The 22,862-nt window shown below is 44.9% G+C and overlaps 1 protein-coding gene across 3 annotated transcripts in view; it reads right to left on the reverse strand.

The window, feature by feature from the left end:
* mcc (MCC regulator of WNT signaling pathway) overlaps window positions 1-22,862 on the reverse strand; it is a 77,053-nt gene that overhangs the window by 49,112 nt on the left and 5,079 nt on the right. For 2 of the 3 annotated variants that reach the window (XM_036529521.1, XM_036529519.1), the window contains exon 3: window positions 22,592-22,827. In XM_036529521.1, coding sequence (XP_036385414.1) covers window positions 22,592-22,827 — 236 coding nt within the window. Of the gene's footprint in view, window positions 1-6,334; window positions 6,827-22,591; window positions 22,828-22,862 lie in introns of those variants that run through there. The other variant, XM_036529522.1, reaches the window with a different exon arrangement.

A 22,862-nucleotide genomic window follows, 5' to 3' on the forward strand; every position in this document is an offset into this window, starting at 1 on the left:
CAGAGAATCATTTGCGCAGTTCATCACGTTATTAATATCACCGCACGGAAAGGAAATCCACTCATGAGCCATTCTCTCCGGCCGCATGCAGATGTTATGATGGGCATTTGTCAATGTTGGTCAACCAGTAAAAAACTTCCACAAGTGCCGACCGCGATGCCAAAAACCACGTATTTCAAGAGCAAATGTTTATCTGTAATGCCCTGAAGGAGCTGCTCTCAAATCTTTCAGCAAGATTTCAATAGCAGCCATAAAACAGAGAGGTCAAAGAGCTGCTGGGAGATTAAATGCTCAACAGGGGACCCTAGGAGCAGGAAGTCTGACAGACAGATGACAGATTTTATTGGGAGGAGGAGAATTCTTCAGATTCCATCAGACGTGAACTCAAAAAAAAAAAAAATCAGACCTCTCCCTACCCAAACTGTGGCACCCCCAAGGCACTGCGACTCAAACCCTGAACAAGATCCCCACAACAATAGCTTGGCCTAAATCCTCAGAGTCCACAGCTTGTGGGTGGGGAAAGGGGAGCATCTGTCAAACGAATTAATGTAAAATGTAAATGTAAAATAATATCACAGGTTGTGTCCTTTGGCAGAACAGAAGCCTGTGAGTTTACCACATAAAACAAACAGCCCAGAGAGCTCTCCCCCATGAGCAACAACCCAAGCCAGGCCCCAAACGCCACGCTCTGAGTCACTGTTCCTGCTACGGTTTTGAAATTAGCATTTTATGTACTCATTTCCTGAAAAGCAAAAGTGCTCTGCACTCTCATCATACTTAAGAGCAGAACAAAATAAATTCCACATCAAGAAAATGGGGGATAAATCGTTCCCTGAAGAGGCAATAAATCATTCGGTGAATTTGGGCCGAACAACCGTGAGCGCCCCCGCGTTGATGTGAAACCGTGCGCCGAAAACTTAACCGACGACGCCAACAAATATACACGGGTGAGCACACCTGCAAGGCCCCATCCGCTTAAGCTACTCATTCTGAAAATGAGGCGAACCCTGGCACTACGCTTGCCCCCCAGGGGGACACGAGAGGGGCTGCCTGCGGCTCTTGTGATAAGAATGGCAATGGCACTTGCAATACCTCCCTCCGTCTTCAACGCTGCCCGCTTGTTTATGCATGACGGGTCGGATGAAAGTGTAACGGAATCATTTGCGCTGGTAATTACAAACAACCGCATGAATATCAAAGCGGTTGAGAAGTGGCACATTATGTATGCAGCCTGAGCATCAACAGCTAACCCCCCACCCACCCGCCCCCACGCCACCTCCCAACCCAACCACCTCTGTCAGGTTTCCAGGGGGACCGCGCAGGACCCGTGCTTCGGAAACAGGATTTGCTCGCTGTGGCCTCAGAGAGACCACGGCAACGAATTTAATTTTCAGGGCTGTGGTGACGCCGGTTGTTGGCTGACCTCCTCGAGATGAAAAGCTTTTCGCTATGTTCGTTTGGAACCCTGCGCTGCACCTGTGCGGCCCCACTCCAATATGCGGACTGTCGACTTACTCCCCCCTCTGCCCGATACCCTGGCTCCACAGGTCCAAACCGTACGCAACACACCATTCAAAATTGCCACTTGATATTCAGCAGATCCCAAAACACTTAGTGGTTTTTATGAAACCGTTTTATATGGAATCTAAGTAGTACCATGTAATATGCTCTTTGAGGTGGATTTTTAAGATGTCTTGTATTGCTCATGGTGTAAGAGAATCTATTGTCCTCCAGGGCAAAGAGGTAAACTTCCTTCTGAAAAATAAGTAATGGCTCTGTCAAATATTTAGACGGAACCAAACTTTCGATTTACTAGATGGCTCCATGAGGAAAAAAAGTAGGGGGGGAAGTAATAAAAAGATATGCTGTAAAAATCGTGATGGTCACTTCTTATATCAGGACCAAAGAGCCATTTTAAAAGCCACCTACAAGATGAACTCTACCATGAGACCACATTCCAAAATATTGGAATTCAAAATGTGATGTAAGAAGATAGTGAAATGTTATTTGAGTGTGGAAGATTGCGCTTATTTTTGTGGCGATATCGATCAATGTTTCTGCCCTCTGCTCCATGGTAGTCTTCCTCGCTTTATTTCAGTGAGCAAAGCAATGAATGGACTTTGCAACGTAAAACACAGAACTGAAGAGACCCTGGAGCTTACAGAACAGACCAATAAATACTTTTAGGAGAAAAATGAAATGCCTTATTTGGAGTCACATTGACAGAGGGCCGTTGTTTTAAGCTGGGCAAGCAGAAGCCAGTAAATTCTACTTCAAATCCACTTCTTTCTTTTCCACCTCAGTAGGTTTGAGTTTACCCCTCGGAGAGGTCGTAAATCAAGGTGCCACCCTGCACCAGTGTGGAAAATACAGCCAGTCATCTTCGGCATAATGCAATCTTTTCAGATCTTCCCCACATCGATCTCTCAGTGTTGTTTATGAACCAAACTCCTCACTGGCGGTATATCAGCGGGTCCAACGATGACTGAGCTCCAGAGCCCGCCCGTCTTCTGACTGCTCGGTTGGTCTGATGTATTCAGCCTGCTTATCATAACAATAAATCTGAACGTTAGGGCTCCACACATCTGCACGAGGAAAACATTTCTGCAGATAAGAAAAATCCCTTTGTAGTGCGAGCTAGCAGCTTTACATTTTGATAAGAGGGAGGGAGGAAGAGGGGGAGTGGGGAAAGGGGGAGGGGACCAAAAAACGGCAAGCTCTTCTTGACATTCCTGAGAGCCAAATCGGAAAGAATGCGCTTCCCAGGTCAGTTTTGATCCAGGTTTGCAATCTCTGATGCATGCAGGAATGAGCTGGGATCAGGTACCACACGCCACACCAAAAATAAGTCCTCGCTTTATGCTGCTTGCTGGGGGCTGTTGTGAAATTGAAGTCCTGAAAGTTTCCAGTTTAACAAGGCTCCGAGTTCCTGAACTTTGAGCAACGGTGGTTTTTGTTCCAGACAAAACAAATTGAACAAAGAGAAAGTTTACAGTCTTAATGCAACCTTTCCCCCTCAACCCCATGTTGAAATGGTCTCAGATCAATATATATGTAAGATTGAAGATGGTTGCTGGAGGGGTAAGCAACATTCTCACAGGAGGCTTAAACTCATAAGGGCATCAGGGGCATTTTGTATTAGGTCTGGATCCTACCTCACCACCACAATCACTCAGTGAACCTCATATTGTACACATAAGGCTGAAGAGATGCAGGTGCTTACAGACCAATAAATACTTTTAGGAGAAAAATAACAAGCACATTCCTGAAGTCACATCATAGGTTATCATCTAAAGACCAAAAAAAATTTTACTAGATCGAAAGACCTACATCTTTTCTTCCCTCCACTTGAGTAGGTCTGAGCAGTGATGAAGTGAGCAGTCAGTCAGATAAATCAAGTAAACGTTAAAGAGGTAACTAATCCTTTGAAAGGAATCGATTGATTGGGTTTGACCCTGAGGTGTACATTCTATAAAACAATGTCAGGAGGGTCTCCGCTCAACTGTCTGTTTGGACAGACAGACAGTGACCTCAACTGACACTGATGATGGTGTGTGATTTAAATAGCTTACAAAAGGGACACTGTTGGTTCACTTGCAATAACTCCACAGAAAAAATGTCATATGTCAATACGTAGATCCAAATCCCCCAAATCCAGGGTCATGAGCAAGCAAGCTTTTCTGCAAGTAGTTTTTTCCCATGTCAGTGCATAGATGACTGGCTTGCCGTATCATTTACCTATGGGTAAGACTAGTCACATAGAAAAATTAAGCGCTGGCATGAAAAACAGGCAATACCACTGCCTTTGTACAATTCTGCCAACCTGATTTCAAAATCTCAAAGCCAAGAAATAAAACCCAGTCTCTCAAAATTTTTTTTTTGTAAATTGTATATTTATATATATATATTATATATAGAATAAATACATAAACACTGTACACTGTTTGTATATTTATTTATATACATATCCTGCCAGCTGGCTTCAAACTATGAGTTAGTCACTACGGAAACACAAATAAGACTATTTCTGCTCAGAAACGAGCTGTTAGTACTGTTGACTCAAAATGCGTGTTTTTGTTCAGTTGCTGTGATTATAGGAAAAAAGCCAGAAAAAGCCAAAATGCCAGCTGGCTTTTCAATCCCACAAGTCAGTGCAAAATCAGCGGCAATTCAGTCAATTTGGCTGAAAAAGCCAAGCAGGCAGCCCTGCTCATGCGTCAAGTCAAAGAAGCCTTGAGAACAAGATAACAAAAAGCCCTCCCTGCTGCAATTGATATCTGGGCTGCGTCAAGCAGTCCAACAACCTCCAATTATTTTTGCTGACAGCAATGTGTTGCAGACATATCAGTCTCCACTCCCATAGTGCCTCCCACAAAAGACGTTTTCAGTATGTTCACCTACACAGCAAAGAGAGGTTTTATTCATATAATGACTAGTCAATGAATTGGGGAAAAAAGGGTTATCAACTGTTTTTGATTGAATGACAGCCCAAATACTCCCACATGAGACTAAGACACAGTATCACAACATCTGATACCGGGTCTGGTCTCCACCCAGCTACCCCCAACAGCTTCCCCTATGACAGAATCTCTCACCAGCAGAACAGAGCTGTCAAACCAGACAGATGAGCAGCGTGGGTGGGCTGCTATCCGCCAGGTTCTGGCTGCAAGTAGAGGAGGAAGATCTGCACAACAAGGCAACCCTGCCCAAAGCAAACACGTCCACAAAAGTGATGCCCTTCTAACTCCAGCTGACGCAAGGTTTAGGGTAGGGGGTTGGGGTTACGTACGTCACACCTGTGGGCAAGACTGCCCGCAGCCAAGCTCCTCACATGCAGCCATCACTTAGATGGCATGAACCGGACACACGCTCCAGCCTGCAGCTGGACCCCTTGCATGCAGCAATCACTCAGCTACCATGAGCAGGAGACCCGCTCCACCGCTGGCCCCACTGCATAAACCCAGCGCGTGGATCCGCCCTCTGGGCATCTCCGCCTACCACACGCAGCGCAGAGTCTCCTCCGCTCAGCCCCTAACAGGCTGACGCAGTCGCTCATTTCTCAAGCGATAATGACTCCGCTGACTAAAGCACACGTGGCTGTCTGAGTGTGACGGGACACTTTTACAGGCCCGGCAGTGGCGGTACCCCCCCGACCCTCCCCCCACCGTGATTCAGGCTCCCCTCTCCCTGACTCTCTACTCTATGACCCCAGTTCACTGGGATCAATGCCAATACCAGGGTTTTACAGGAACTGCTCATGATGACTATGATGATGATAATGGTGGAGATGATCACAGAGATGAAAGTCACGGTAGTGACAATAAAGACCGAAAGTGGTGAGCATAGAGATGAAGGTAAATATGCTAACAAGCAGGAACAGTGGTGATAATGACAAAGAAAAAAAAATATGGCATTGACGGTCGCTATGTAAAGGTCAATTCAGGTCATCATTTCCACTTCAAACTATTTTTCCTTTTGTGAAGATTTTAAAACAGCTTAAACTTAACTATGACAAAGCAAGGTGGAGGACAAGGAAAAGGGGAGACATGCAACTACAACAAATAAGGTGGACCACCTGGTGAGAAATGGAGAGATATGAAAAATCTTGTGACCAGAATGGAAGACTCCCTTCAGCAAACAAATACCACCCCTGCCCTCTGTCCAGCAGAGAGATGGTTAAAAGCACGACCATGACAAGTAACTCTACGGCCAAGGTCTCAAAACACGACAACTGGAGGTCGTACCTCTTCCCCCCTCAGGGTTTCTTAAAGAGCCACGAGCACCAGGACACACGCTAATGAAATGAAACGCATATATGGGGGCACGCGAAGCGTGAGCCATTCAACAATGCTCCGCTATTCAGTGCCGGCTTCCTGTGTCTCCTCACCGCACGGTTATGGAAGCCCAGAGTGTAAAGTGCTCTCATCTGTGAGGATGCAGCTAGGAGCCCCTAAGGCACAGACCCGCCTCCCCTCCCACAAAAGCGCATGTACAAGCACTCCAGCGGGCTCCAGCGTCTATCAAACTCATTTTTACAAACTTTACTTGGCCGACCCGTCTCGGCGCAGCTCAGGCGCGAGAGAGGATTTTGCCGGAACAGCCCGTGTCTCTCTGGCTTTCTGCAAGTTCACTCCACATGCAGAGGTGCTTCACCTCAACCCCACCTCCTCCACCACCACAACCACCTTGACTTAATACAAAAACTGAGAAAGGGTGGAGAGGGAATAAAGACACAGTGATTAACATGCCTTCCAGGACTAAGCAAGCCATGAACCTGACTCCCAGAAGGTAGCTATAAAACCAGCCTGTCTCCAATGCCTGTCTGTCACCTTACCTCACTAACTTCTGCTGGGGGGTCGCTCCCAAATTTCATAGCTGCTCCAGAGTTCATGGTTACAGCTCAATGTTTGAATTTAGATTCCAAGTGCCCCTCCCCACAAAAAAGGTGGAAAGGGGAGGCAAAGAAAGAGGGTGGGGGAAAAAAAAGCAAACGGTCTTCTCTTAAGCTTCGGCTATCCTTCAGCCTCCAGCTCTGTCCACATGGTGCGGTGGCCGGCCATTTTCATCCTGAAAACACCCCCCCCCGGTCTCCTTTTCCCTGAACCCCCCGGAGCGGAGCAGGCGGTGCTCAGATGCGCCCGGCCGTCAGCGCGGATCCCATGCTCTCTAATCCGGAGAGGCTGATTAGTGTCGGAGCGGGGGGCTGCGCGGACGTCTGGCGGGCGATCCCGTGGCGGCGGGGGGAGAAAACTGCCAGAGTCTCCAGGATGCGTCCGGAGTCTCCGCTCCCCTCGGCGCTGCCCCTCTCATCCCCGCACGCCGCCGGAGTGTGTGTGTGTGTGTGTGTGTTTTGGGGGGGGGGGGGGGGGGGGGGGGGGATCGCTGCTGCTGCTGTTGGAGGCGTGGGGCGTGTGGCGTGGGGTTTGTGGAGTCCTTCCTCTTGCGCTCGCTGGCGTGTCAGCCTCTCCGCTGCCTGGCGGATTCCTGCCTGAGGGAGGCTGTCTGTGTCACACACACACATACGCGCGCACACACGCGCACACACACACACACACACACACACACACGCACACACAGCCCCCCCCTCACACCCCCGGCTGAAGTTTTGTGTTGCTCTCTCTGGCTCTCGCCGTTCCTCTCTCAATCTCAAATCACCTCTCTATTTCTCTCTCTCACACATACACACACACACACAGACACACACAGCCACTCTCCTGGTCTGTCCCTCCCTCCCTCTCTATCGCTCTCTCGCTCGCCGTTCTTCTCTCGATTCCTCTCTCTTGCACACTGTCTCTCACTTCTCTTGTCCTCTCCTTCTCTACCCTTCTCTCTCTCTCTCTTTCTCTCTCTCTCTCTCTCTCTCTCTCGCCCTATCCCCTCTTCTCCCACAGCTGTCTGGCTGCTGGCTACAGACAGCACGCTCAGTGGGCGGGGCCACGGTGCTGGTGGTATGTGCAACAGAGTTAGCCCTGTCTTTCTGCCTCAACTCAGAAAAATCACATCTCCCTCACAATCCCCCCCAGGCCTCTCCTGCTTTTGATCAACCTTTAGGAACTGCTTTCTTCCAGCACTTTCCTGTCTCGCCCTCATGAAGGCAGTCCAACTATTACAGCGCTCTTCCAGCACTGTGGTTCACTAAACTGCCTTAATTATAGGGGCTGTATGCACCATGACAGTGCTTTTCATTAACAAGTCTTTCAGACTTCATTAAATATGCATTACAGCTGATCTCTTGATTAACAGATTTATGACCCTTACTTACTGCAATCGGGTAAGAATATTTCGAAAACATCCTGCCAACATTGACTTAGTACTCAGCTTATGTTTTCATGAAACTAACAGAAATGCAGTAAAACACAAAGGTATTTGTTTCTAATTACAGCGGAGGAACAATTAAGCCTACTGGCCCTCCTTTTTGTGAACACATAATAACATCAACAGCACCCTCTATTGACACCGGCAGTTTATTTCATAACCATTTAACCATTTTCAGAGATCTGGTACTTTACCTTAAAACACACTTACATAGAGCAATGTTACGCATTTATTGTTATTGTGATGTCCCATTTATATGGTCAGCTATGCAAGGTCAGTTAAGATTTTCAAACCAGAGATGTCCATTCACCTTAAGCCACCTTAAGAAAGTTAATGCTAATTTAACAGCTTCAAATGCCTCTTCATCATCATCATCATCATCATCATCATCATCATCATCATCACCACCACCACCACCTTCTTATTCTTACTCCGAAACGAACCAAGACCAGACAGAAGGAGCAAAGCTGGGTTTTATCTGCTGTGTCACGAGGCAATAAAACGTGTGACAACGCTTCAGTGCAGGGCCTGATTTAGAGCTCCTGTGCATATTAATAAATCATAGCCTGTCTACAGGAGGGCAGCCAGACTCCACAAAGTGCTTAGCAAACTTTGCGGTGAGAGGGAATCTAACTTTTAGGGCCCATTATGCTGATCCCACAGGAGGACAGAAGAGAGCAGTGTTCCGAGTTTCTCTGAACCGTACAACAGTGCTGGTCCTGCCCTGGCAAAGGCTGAGAACAATATTAAATGACCCGCAGTACAGCGTGGTAAGTGTCTGGTTCTCCTGACGGTCTCCCTGTGGTCACTCCCTCGTTCCCCCGATGCAGAGAGGTCAGCGCAGCAGAATTCAAGACGATGACTCAGCCGGGATTACCGAAAATGACAACACTCTCCCCTGGACCGCTGTGAAGACGTGCAGTGTTGAGTCTCCTTCTCCCATTTTAATTCGCTGTGGGAACGTATTGCTATGGCCAGGTTTTATTATTATTATTATATGTTTTTTATTCGTTCACACACACACACACACACTGCATGTCATATGATTTCAGTTGTTATTAATAAACCCATCACATTTGAAAGACTACTACTCAAAGCCCCCAGGCAGTCACGCTACTGGAGGATCTCATTAGATCTGCTAACCGACATGCCACAAGCCCTGTTTGTATATTCTTTTCAGAATTTAATCTTTCATTCATCAAATAAAAAAAAAAATATATATTTATATGGCTCGATTCCATTTTCCCTTAACTGACTACACAAGGGCTTATTAAATGGATATTAATGAAAAAGTTCCCACTCTCACTATAAAAATGTCACCAACACATCAGATTATGCGGAAAGTGAAGCAGGGTACAAATTGATATGTAGTCTGAAAGGTGCTGCATGCAGCCTATGCCACTAGGAAACTATGAAGCTCATTTTGCTCTGCATTCAAGCTCATCAGCCTTGGGCAAATCAGTGCAGAGACACATTTCCCGGTCCCTGCTGCCGTTCAGATCCTGCGCTGATTGAGGCTGATTACAGGTGAGCTCGGGATGACGGCTCGGTGTCTGTGTGACACCGTGGGTGGGGGCGGCTATCGGAGAGAGCGATGCCGGAGGGCCAGCCAGCGGTGACGGGCACCCGTGTCACACGATCTGCCTCCTGTCGAAAACGTTGGCCGCGTTTCCCCGCCTGTCTCCTGACCCCGATGGTTTTGGCCGAGCTGCAGGGCACGCTGATAGCCCTACGTTACCACCATGCATCATCAACAAGTGCAATTAAAGCAATCACTGGTAATTTAACGGCACACACATACACACACAGACACACACACACAGACACACACACACACACACTACAGCCCATGTAATTTAATGACCCATCTCTCCTTTCAGTGATGCCAAACAGGAACAGAATAATAAACAAGGACACAAGCTCAGGACGTGATGTTTGCATCTTTTCAGCATGAACTTCTCTATCATGCCAGCAACGAAACCTGTAGCCGGCAAAGCTGTTTACAAATCGACTGCTGCAGAACAAACAAGGCTTACTCTGCAAATGTTTGACCAGGCTAGCGCATACAGTGAAAAGCTCAAACAATACGATCGGTGGTCGGTCTTAGACCTGGGGCCGACATCTCAAATTAATCAACCTCTTCTCAGAGGGAAAAAAAAAAAAAAAAAAAAAAACACTTTGGGCATTCCAAGCTGACTTCCACAATCCAACTCAGATCATTCTGAGGAATCTTTCTATCTCATTCACAAAGGCTGAAATCTGATCCCGAGGCGCCTCAGGAGGTGGCGCTGCATGTGGGAGGTACAGCTCAGCGGCGCTGGCCTGCACATGCACCATAAATAATTAATGGAGAGGAAAACAACTGTGAAAGCACAGCTGCACCACTGCTTTGATGACATGCGATTTTAATACTGCAAGGGCAAAAAAAAAAAAAGAGAGTAAAATATCTGCACAAATTTTACAAACATATCTGTGCAGCTGAGCTATGGCACTGCACCAGTTTTGCTGTGTTCAGAGAACTTGGCAATTAAGTGGGAGGAGAAAATCACTGACCAACAACTGAGGTCTGAAATACAGAGCGCAAACTAATCTAGTCTGAAGGTGCAAAGTCATGAAAATGGCTGATGCATCTGGGGTGAAAAATAGAGGAAAAACACAGGATTACATTGACAGATAACTATTCACCACCATCTCTTTCAGTTCAGCAAGTACAAACTTATTATGATACTATTATTTGAGACTTCTGAAGGCAATGCATGCATTAAACAACCAAATACACATAGCAGTGAATACATTACTTGTGTTAAAAGCATACTAATATCAGTAGTACCAAGAGTGCCTATTGCTATATCCACATCTTTTTTTACTGCATTGAGACTAGATATATATTTGACATTAACATCCCAAGAGAGAATTAAGATTTTGAAACAAGGAGTATCAAACCATAAAGGAATACATACAAAGTTCTCCTGCTCTTGTAGAAAGCACCTGGTTAGTTTCCTACTTTCCAACTTTTCAGAAGGAGAACATCAGAAGCCACGGGTTTTGAGAGACAGAGACATTATACCGGAGCGGCTCTGCTCCAACGCCGGGCCCTCATAAATGATTCATGAAGGTGGCATACACTGGGAGTTGGCGCACACTTTAATTGAAAGCCACTGAAATCGTATAGTCTCTTTCCAGCACACTGTGCAGACCACATGTGAAAAGTGATCTGATGGTTTGGGAGGGTGTGGTCTTCCCCCCAATCCCAAGCCTCCTTTTGCCCCAACTATGCCTAGCTTTCCTACATGGACATGCCATCGACCACCCCCCGCCCCCCCCCCCCCCCACCGCCCCATCCCAAGCCTCCTTTTGCCCCAACTATGCCTAGCTTTCCTACATGGACATGCCCCCCATCCCCAAGGCGGAGCTGTGACCCCAGCAGCATGAGTGGAGGGCAGCAGTGAGATGAGTCCTCTGCTCTCCAGCACCTATGAATCATCCACAGCAGCAGCCCGCACTGACTGGCATACAGCTCCGTGCTCACACAGCAGTGAAACAGAGCAGGTCTATAAAAAATTGCTACATGCTGTCACGTCTATCGTATAAAGCGGAGCCGCTACAAAAAAAGAATACAGTTAATTGTGCAAAATAATTAATCTGCAGGACCCCCCGACCAGACATCAAGCGATTAAACAGCACTAGAAATCCCGAGACAGAACTCATTTTTCAGCCCTTCACAGATAATCCAATCGTGGACTTCTCCTCGTTTTATCTTGGTGCACAATGAAAACCCATAATTACAAAGCACAGTGAGCACCCATCATTAGCGCGCAACAATGAGACTTTTTTTTCCCCCACATGGGCAGAAGAAGAGAATATTTGGAATGTAAAGCAGCCTGTGATGATTTCATGGAAAGCAGTTCCATGAAATCAGGGCTCAAATTCCTATGGGTTCTGTAATTCTTTCCTCAGAAAGTCCACAGTGATTTCTGTTGTGGCAAATGGACGTTGACACAAGTAATTTTCAATGCTCCACTAGGGTGACAGACAGAGGTGGATGACAAGTGAAATGAAAAGGCCACACAAAGAGGCTCAAACACCAACAGCTGATCCCCCCCCCCACTTTAAAAGGGCAAAAATCCCCCAAACGGAGCAGAAAGCAAGTGAACATGTAGTAGTTGACAGCAGCAGCTCAGCTCTGCTGTATGAACTAAGGGATTTAGGGGGGAGGGGGGGTGGGCGGTGGGATCAGGGAGTCGGTTGGGGATGTTGCCTAACTCTAACCCCAAGGGCCAACAACAATGCCCACCACACACACCGGTAAAATTACATTACCATGTTCACAGCAGTGATATTTTGACAGGCTGCATCGACGTAGCCCTTTCGGAACCAAAAAAAAAAAAAAAATGGCCGGCTTTGCAGGGACCCGGGAGTGATGCTTGTATTCTCATTAGTATGCTGCTAAAAGGAGCTCATCCCCAGCTTGGTGCAAAATGAACTCCATCGGCAGCGGGAAAAGGTGCACCTCAGAGCTTTAGGCAGGCTAGGGGCACCCTGCCAATGGTGCGCTAATCCGATAATAAGAATGCCATTTTGTTTATGGCAGCCGAGAGGGGAAAAGCGGAGGCTGCTTGAATCCCAGCTCGTTAATAGATGGTTGGTAGCATTTGCAACAAAGTTCAAAGGGGAAATGCCATCTGAAGGGAAAATAGTATTCTGTATAATGAAAATATAGTATTCCAAACCGTGTCCCATCGGAGGCCTTCTAGCCAGAGTTTGTCATTAAAGTGAGCAGACAGATACAAAAGTCTGTTGAAAAAGCTTTTTTTTTTCCAGTGGATAGCTCTCTGATCACTTCAAAACAAACCATGAAGAATCATGCAGATAATCTTTTGCTAGCTTATTCATGTGCAGTTCGTGTACAGAGACTATTTCATGGGTAAGAAATTCAGTAAAAATTGAACTATAGGAGAGAGGAAACCAGGGGAGAAGAAATAAAGGCCCTAAAACATTGAATGGCTCCACCTTCTACTGCAGACGGCTTGTCTCATGTTGTGGTCACCTGAACTATATAACATTGCCTCTGCACAAATCCATTTACTCACAAAGTTTCAGTGTTGAGCTTTGTAAGACATACAGAGCAACGGCATGTTTCAACTGATCAACTGAACAGCGGGGTTGACACAGATTTTAAATTCAGATACAACCCTGGGTCATTTCACTCTCACTTGACAATGCCTGAAATATGAAAAATCACAAGTGTCACAACACACTTCAGTTTGTTTACTTCAAAATGCATCAAGTTGGTAGTTGCTGAAAAAAAAAAAAAAAAAAACTTAGGAGAATGTAAAAAAAAAGAGAACATTTAAGATTCTGTGATACAGATTCTTTAAAAGCAATGTCTTCATTTAGTCATTGTCCCTATATTACATTCAGTCAGTGCCTCTTTTGCTCAATAACTCGCTTGCTTGCACTATGCCAGTAGATTCAAGCTTTTCCCTTTTGAGTTTAAATTAAAGTAGCTGTTCTCTATAATCTCTGCCTTGGGTGGATTTTGTTATAACTCTTCCGAGTACAATGTGCTGCTATAGCGAAAACGAAATGAAGCCACTGGGGGGAAATGTAAACTTTCACTGCGTTAGAACCAAACGTCCTGCGACATCAGAATTGTCAGATGCAGTTTGTCTGCATGCGAGCATCGGAAGCCAGAATAGCCCTGGCACCCTTGCTCTAAGCTTCGCAGGGGATCAGCATTCTGATGGCTGATATCCCTCCGCCGTCGCCATTTGAGAGGAGCACGCTGTTGACGGTCTGATAAAGAAACGTAACGAGCGTGGGGCGTACCAATGAGACACTTGGCAAAGAGCCAATGGCTGCACACATTTCAGTCTGTCCCCGGGCCTTAGGGATCCAAATACGATCAAAACGCAGAACAGTAATATTGACATTTGAAAGATTTAATGTAGAAAGGGCATATGCAATTTGTGGGTCGCCAACTATGGAAGACACGCACTTTTGAAGAGAGATGCACGCATCAGAAATAACCACGTGACTTTTGACCAGCATGGATTAAATGATCTACTTTGACTTACAGAATCCTTCTATTACCATGCTTGGGCCTACTCATTTCTAAGAAGGCCACAGATTGCATTTCTTGGTATTGTGAGATCACACCATCACACAAACATTTTGCTGATTTTAATATTTTGATATAAGAAAACAATAACTGACTAACTGAACAGTATACAAATTTACTCTGAGGGCTATCAGTTTCTTCACAGTACTTGTGAATCTAACACACCACTGCCTGAGTGGCGAGTGTTATTCTTCACGCAATCCCTTAGCACCAAGAGGCTAATCTGAACACTCACTGCTTTGCAAAATTCTACACCTAATCTCCAGGTTTGCTCTGGTAGGTGCTTATGCCTATGGCCGGATATGGAACAGACATTATTACAACTCTGGAATCAAGAGAGGCTGAAGTTCCGTAACAGAATGCCAAGGGAACATGGTTCCTGAGCTGGTCTCATCAAAAAGTTATGGATGGACCAACATGTCTGATTTCACTCCATATAATGCCTTCACTTTCTCCCTACAGTGAACACGCGGCAGTCGCCGTTCTCGTTTCGTGGGCCGCAAAACAAAGTGACGATCAAGATGGACAAAGTCGAGACGAGTTACCCTGCCGTTCAGTGCGGTCCGCTCCTCCTACGTCACTGGTGCTTGCCCCAATGTCTTCTGCTGCAGTGACCAGGGAGTAACTGCAGAGGCAGGTTCCGAAACCATCCCTTACCCCTCGTTCGTTTGAGACCTAAAGCTCCGGTTGTCCCAGCACACGTTGAATGTGCAGAGGTAAGCAAATGCCTCTTGGTTGGGGGCCGTGGAGCTTCATTAATGCTCTTCTGGGCGCTTTTCCAGGGTAAACAGAGAGACTGCCGGGATGGGAACCTCAGATAAACCCACCAGTGTAATTTTGAATCTGTCATTGTGCAGACAACTCTTGCGCAAGCACCAGGCTCATGAGAGGGTGTGTGTGTGTGCGTGTTTTTTTTTTTTTTGTTAATGGCAAGCAGCCCGCGGTGCGACCAAACTGGAATCGTCACATTTGTTTCTAATTTAGAGTCATTTATAACCAGCACTTATGGGCCCTTTTTGGTCAAATTGCCTCTGACAGGACATCACTGTTGAGAAATTTACATGACAGTCAAAGTGCAAGCCATTATCTGCCTGCTTTTTTCTAGGTTTACGTTATTGGCAGGGTTAGTCCTTTTGTTCTCAGTGTCAAATTTAACCCTCTCATGCAGTGTGTACAGATTTGTGAATAAATAATCAAGTATTATTTAAGAAAAAAAAGATTTTTTATTTCTATATATTTTCCGGTTTGTTTTATTGTTATGAAAATATGACAGCTTATTGTGCTCAGTGAGTTTATCAGATTTTCCCAACAGACTATTTGTTATGTCAGTGGTTGCTATTTCCGTGCAAGCCCTTGAGCGGCAATTTTGAAAAATGTAAACAAATAGGGAACAGCACATTCATTTAATTCGTTAACCACATGAGGTAAAAACAAAATTCCCTTTTGTGAAATCCTGTTTAGACCCAACAAGATATAAAAGCCAGACTGATTATTCTTTAATTACTTTTTAGGGTGAGCGTGAAAAGATTAAAGTGATTGGAATTTACCCATAATCTCATTCACATGAAAGAAGCTTCAATTCAAATTCACCACTGATCAGAGAGATTAATCCAGTATTAGCCCATTCATGGTCACTCACAAAAACCATTACAACTCGCTCAACTTGAGCTATAAGCTGTAAGTACTGAGACATACTGCACCAAATTAAATTCCTTCCTTCAGTCTGATTTTCCATCTTCTATAATTTTAACCGGTGATAATAAACGCGCTATGGAGCCGAGGAGATTCAGCCACTGGTCAGCTTGGAGACTGACCTCTGAACTGTGGAGCACCACCGAAATGCCTCAAATTGCATTATCCTCCACATGTAATGGAACAACATCTGTCATCAGATGCGGAGCTGCGCCGTCTGCTTCTGTTTGGCTAACACGAAATGGAGCACATTAAATGGAGCACATTGAGGAACGCAGGCAGAGCTCAAAGGAATTTTCAAACAAGTGTGACATGCTCTTGTAACTACAGCAAGTAATGAGTAAAAAAAAATACACCAAACTACTCCCCAACAACGTGCTGGTCAGGCATTTCACCCTGAAAGAGTGACTTCTTGTAACTGGGAACGGCAGAGACTCAGTGAATACTGTTGCTGTGTGTGTGTGTGTCTGTGTGTGTGTGTGTGTGTGTGTGTGTGTCTGTGTGTGTCTGTGTGTGTCTGTGTGTGTCTGGCCTGGGGCAGGACAGGAAACAGGAGGTGCTGAATGCACATTCCTATTCTGGATCACTCCCCGGGTGGCTGCATTCCCCTCTCCGCTCGGTCTCTCCCTCTAACGGGAACACGTGGCAATACTGATCAGCCGTGCATCCAGTCCTTCCGCGCCGCGTCTCCCCTCCCCCTCGGAGCACCCCTGCTTCCCTACGCAGTACCGCCACTCTTCGTCACTGCATCACCACACTCATCGCAGGAGCGCGGTCTTCCTCCATGAATCGCCGCTCTCCCTGCTAACATCAACTATCCCCTCACCACGTGCTGTGGCTCCCCAACAGCTAGTCTCTCTCCTCCACCCTGCAAGCACCCCGTGCAACTTTCACCTGGAATTTTCACTAATCAAAGACATTCTGCAAGATACAGTGTTCACCGTTCCCACCCGTCTCTGAGGTCAGGCGAAAAAGAGGTCGCCATCTCTGCGCTCATCAGTATTCACGACGATGTAGGCCTGGAATACTTTTGATCGCGAGCATAAATTAGAAACAATTCTACACATATAGTGATTACAATCAGACTTAAACAAGAATCCTAACAGCCTCGCTAATGAATATTCATATACACCTGCATTCACCTGAGCTATTTAAGTTCAGAACTGTGGGGACAGGATGTTCAGTGTAATGTACAGAGAGAGCAATAGCTTGCTTGCGAATAGAATGGCTTTGATTTAATATTTCACCAGCCTGAATTAAGCCTGGCAGGGAGAAATTGTTTCTTATGCATTTTGTGGCACATCTGAAACATTTATTTCAAAAAAAAAAACCAAAGGGGAAAAAAGTTCTGTGAAAATGAAAAACAATTCAGCATCCCCGTCATCACAAACAAGACCATCCTGCATAAGCATCCTACCAAACGTTGAGATAGCGTATAAGTACACAAATAATGAATATACAAATCTATACAAAATCAGGTTTGGGGGGGAAAAAAAAATCATTGTCCTTGTTCTTAATTGTTTTTGTGGGCAGCAGTGTGGTGTAGAGGCAAGGAACAGAACAGGTAATGAAAAGGTTGCTGGTTTGATTCCCCAATGGGGGACTGCTGTTGTAGCCTTGGGACAAGGTACTCAACCCACAACTGTCTCATTACATATCCAGCTGTATAAGCGGATGAAACTGTAACCTGTGCAAGTTGCTCTGGATGACAGCATTTGCTAATTGACAATAATGTAATGCAACACATCTGTTTTTTCTGTTTTCAGCAGTACCATTAACAATATCATTACAGTGAATGTCATTAAACTACCAGCAGAGGTTTCGTAATTCCCACACTCTGACTTGAATTTAGTATAGTGGCACTGCAGAGCCCAAGTGGGAGTTGACCAAAGGGGTAACATCTGGGTAGGGGATCTTTCATTTCACGAGCACGGCCCCCACATGGAGAAGTGGGCCGAAGCCCGAGCAAGTGGTAAACAGCTCTACGGTTCTGTGATCGAGGAAACCACACTTGTATACTCAGAGGAATCCTGCACATCCATAATCTAGCAGAGACGGGGGTAAAAAAAAAAGTTTCTGACCGCTTCTAAAAGACTGAGCAGCAAGTCCATCCGAATGTTTTTAGAACAGCAGCTTGTCGGAAGGGGAACCAATCTTAAGCGGTATGTTTTTAATTAGAGCTTCCAGAAAACCCTCACCAACGTGAACTATACATCATTTCCTCACATACGAGGTCTTTTTTCACCATCCAATCTGTGGTCTCTGGATATTTATATTTATATAAACTACACACGGCCTCTCAAGAAAACCAGACAAGCCAAAGGACCAGGGTCTTCCATCACAAGAACTGGGCTTTTTTCCACAAAAAGCTAATGGTCTTAAAGACTCTATTCTGTGGAAGCGCCTTATCTGTACTAATCAGTCTGCCCACAACAGACCCTCTTAGGAGAATGAGAGTAATAACGAAATTGCACTGGAGTCCCAGACGTGTATAAATCAGAGGAGCGATCAAAGGGAAGATACACAAATGTCATTAACGAGATTATCCTCATCTGATTTTTTTAAAACACATGCATCGGTCCTAAATCAAACAATCTTTCGCATTGTCGTTTCAAACCGTTTCGTTCATGCCTCCCTTTTAGCTCACCCAAGTGAAAATTTCCTAAGAAATTCAGAACAAGACAGACCCAGCTGGACTGAAAAAGAAGTACTGCATGACACATTAGCATGAGAAAGCTTTCATTCCAGGAATAAAATTACCAGTACAATGCAGAGCAAAATATAAAAAAAAAATGAATGCATAAATGAAAAAACCAGAATATAGACTCATTTAATCCTGAGGTGCAATTCTAGACTCAATGTAATACATTCAACATTATCATTAACATATACATTACGTGCTTGCCTTTTACGTTTTACAACATTTTCATCCTTGAATAGAATGTTAACCTCCGAGCACAGCTGCTGCTGGATATTAGCCATGGCAACAGGGTTGCCGCATTCCAGCAAGATCCCCTTCACTGCTCAGTGAGATGGAGCCAAATGAACTGTGCTGCGAATCAAACTGCTGAAGCACATCATCAGCAAATACAGGCACTTTTTTTGGTCTTTGAAAAGCAAAACATATAGATGTACTCCTTAAGTCATGCTTAACAAGGAAACCCACTCACCACACCACACGTTTGGACAAGGACTAAAAATACAATCCCTCTTTCGCAAAGACTGAATAAGGTAGCTCACAGCAACTGTTAATTGCCAGTTTTCTTCACAATAGGCCACTCAGACTCAGCAATATTATAAGTAGGCAAAGGCAGCTGGGTAGCAAGACGCAAGGTTGAAATATTAGTTGTATGTTTGAAACACAGAAATGTGCCATCTAGCTGGCTACCTAAACAAACATTAACTAGATGGTCACAGGAAATACAGCCACATCATACATTTGCCTTATTCTTTAGTTTGTTGGAGAGCACTTAAGCTACAGAGGCAGAATGCAAAACAAATGTCCTCTTGTTTGAAGACTCTAGCAAGTGAACATTATTTATCTGAACATTAATATGAACATTATTTATTTGAGAGCATATATTTGCCGTTATGAGTTGTCAGTGGGTCTGTACAGCCAACAGCTAGCTAATCTGAATAATTTTTAACGTTTTCATGATATCTTTTTCAAGCAAGTCTCACATGAAAAATAAATCTACACTAATAAAATAAGTCTTCCTACACACTGGTGTAAAATAGCATTTGGCAATTGGAATAAATGAATACAACCTCTCACTGTAAATTCAGTATCTGTATGTTTTAACAAGTACTATTTAATATTTCCCCCACGTAAATTTCAGTCAAAGGTAGGTCATGCCTTTAATAAGATTATCCTTAAGGCAAGAAACCTGTGGTGTTTCAAAAGCAAGTGAATTTAAAGAACAAGAGAGATTTAGAACATAAACACACATCTTCTCAAGTTTAGACATTCATAATGTCAACTGCGCATTAAAAACAGACAGACAATTAAGCCTGGCTGGTATACATTTTAAGTGCATGAACAAACACTGCCATGTAGTATTGGGTAATTTTACATATATTGTTTCAGTGTGATTAATAAGCTTATACCACAGCATATTAAAACTCCCTTTTAATTTCTCAGAGAGGTCTCCTTGGTTCATTCCTGACTGCTCTGGTCTCGTCAGATTGCTGTCTGACTGCGAATCAGATCATCAACAAGCTTCCTCTTTTCAATCTTGGCCTTTGATTTCTCAAGAGTAAACAGCAGCAAGCAAACCACAGCCAGCCCAGGATTCTGACACCAAATCCACAGGAGCCGCTCAACCCGTCTCTGCCTTTTTGAAAAGCAAGGCAACCATCAATCTGTCTACTCGCAGGAAAAATCCCTCCGGAATGAGGCAGCGGGGTCAAGGCCTGCGCAGGTGACGGTGTGGCTTTGCGACCTGTGCTGGAAAAGCAGGGAAGTCTACCTGCTGTGTAATGAAGGCCGTACCAGGGGTAAAGGGCTGCCCCGACATGGCCTCAAACAGCACTCAGAGTGAGAATCTCAGGCGCCTGTAATGGATGAGGCCGATGACTACAGTTAAAGAGCGGGACAAAGGCATCCGTCTCTGTCGGGGCCCATATCACTTAACCTCAGGCCTGCCAGTGCCCGTGGTAATTGGCAGATGGAATTTGTCACAATGATAATGATAATAAACCACTCAATGATTTATGGAGTCCATAAAAGCGCAGGCCGACTAAGTGTGCCCTTGAAACTTGATAGGGAGACATGACAACACATTAGATATCCAGGCGATAAATAATAAATATGGATGAGTTAATGAATGTGTGTGATCGATGCTTGGAGATGGGGGGGAAGGGTTGGCCGGCATGGGTATGGCAGGGGGCTTGAGAACCCCAAGAGAATTTTGTTGAATCACTCAAGAAACTGATGGACCATACAAGTCAAAAACATAACAAAATCCTGTTAGTGTTATTTAAAACATAATACAGAAGAAAACATAAAACATCTTGGTTTTGATTCGCAACAGTGGCCTATGAGCAACTAGGACACAGGATTTAAATCATTCTTGAAAATCAAAATGCATTATGGTCAAACTGTATAGTTTATGGTCTAAAGCCCACAGATGTTTAGCGAGGATTTAGTATCATAAAAAATGTTCCAAGTTTGGTTGGGAAAATGCAATGTCAAGAGTAAATATGCCAGACCAAGTGCTTCCTACATAATATGTTATGATGAAGAAGTATTATGACAATTTCTTGCCTTTCTTTACATACCATAACAGGATCAACCACAACAGCAGTTTCTAGGATTTTTCACATATGAGTTGTCATGTATTTAATTCTCTTTGTGTACATAGTTTTTAATCAACACTCATTTCAGAAAGGCATCAGCGATAGAGATATGCGGCACTCCATAGAAATGTAAAATGTGAGAACCTGGTGGCCACCACTCTGACAAATACTGCCCTCCTCAGCACAGAGGCACACATTACATCTTTACCAAAACTCTCGCAATCCTCTTACTACCTCTTCCTGCAAAATAGCAAACTGAACTTCATTTTTGACATTCTGACCAGGGCATCTGATTTTTCCCTGTTATGCCTCTTCAAGATAAATTGCCCCTGAGGTAGTTTAAGATGATGAATTCACTCTGAGACAGTGTTTCATAACCCTGACCCCAGGATTCTCTGTATATGCCGTTTTCTCCTCAAACAGAGCACAAGTAGCATTTGAATCAGTTCTTAATTGAATACTGATTGGGATTTGACTGCCGTTTGATCCTGTTTGACAATTAACTTGTTCATATGCTTCTGTACCAAACTGGTAAAGCAGATTAGCATTCAAGTGATTAGATTTCCATCAACTTTTTACAGTTTGTTCAGAAATAAACAAATAATACTTAAATGGGACAGAGGCCAAAGGATTATTTTTGTTAAAATCTACCCCTTTTAACAAATTGAAGGAAATGCCTTTCTGTATTTTTAACACAATTACACATAACTCACTGGCTCCCTGGGAGCAGGATTGGAAAACACTGCTCTGGGTATCTGAGCAGGCCCTCCCCACAGTTGATAAAGAGCAGCCCCGACACAGAGCTCATTCATCAATGACTGAGACAACACATACACATGTGAGCACACATACACACACATATACATACATTCACACGGACGTACATTCCCACTACACACACACACACACACACACACACACACACACACACACACGCTTATTTGAGTTAAGGAGAAAAGCCATGCCTCCCTCTTCCATTGCTAACATTACCTCCAAAGTCATCAAAACAGAATTAAGACCATTGCCTCAAGCAGGGTCACAAGAGGAAATTTCAACAGGGCTTTCTTTCTTTTTCCAAGAAGCCAATTCCCGTTAGGCCAAAGAAATTGGCCCATCCTTGCAATATTTCTATATCCTGAACAGAACATTTGAGCAAAACTGCACACCACTCAATTCCATACACAAATTAGCAGATTGATTTTCCCATTTAATGTAAGTGAAAGTAGAGTGGTCAGCTGGGAATGCCACAAAATCGCTGAATTACAGCACATAAAGAGCTAAGTCAAACTTTCGCTGAAGAAACTGCCAATTCACGGAACCATTTGGTTTGAGCCGAAGCAAACACATGAATGTATAAACATTTCCAACCACAGGCTGCACTTTGGCATTCCCTCAAGACAAAATGTAAAAAAAAAAAAAAAGTAAATCCCCCTACTGATGACAGAGGTAGACCTAGAGATGTCACACAGCACACCTGCCATTTCACATCCAGAGCTGAATTCAACTGACGCACAACAAATTTAATTCACCGACATGAAACGGCGCAGGGTCCAGCACAACTCAGGAACCTTCCTGCACAGGCATACAGGCATAATCCACCTTTTTCCACCGCTGCATAACCAGCGTTGCTGAGCTGTTAGAGGCGCAGTGAGAGGAGTGACTCACAGTGTTGGCCAGCTCCAGGTAGTTTCCTCCCAGCGGGGCGCAGCGGGTGCCGGTCTGAGACATGAGCTTCTGGAGGGCGGCCTGCTGCTCCAGCGAGGTCCCCCGCTGCTCCAGCAGCTTCTGCAGGGCCGGCTGCTGCTGCTGCTGGGGCGGGGGCTGCTGCTGGAGGTCGGGGCTCTGCAGGTCTCGCGCTCCGGAGTCGTACTCCCAGCTCTCCCTGGCCCCCGACAGAGCGCCTGCAGAGCAGGGACATGGGACAGGAAGGAGAGCT

This window comes from Megalops cyprinoides, chromosome 5 (genome assembly GCF_013368585.1).
Source record: "Megalops cyprinoides isolate fMegCyp1 chromosome 5, fMegCyp1.pri, whole genome shotgun sequence".
Classification (NCBI taxonomy): domain Eukaryota; kingdom Metazoa; phylum Chordata; class Actinopteri; order Elopiformes; family Megalopidae; genus Megalops; species Megalops cyprinoides.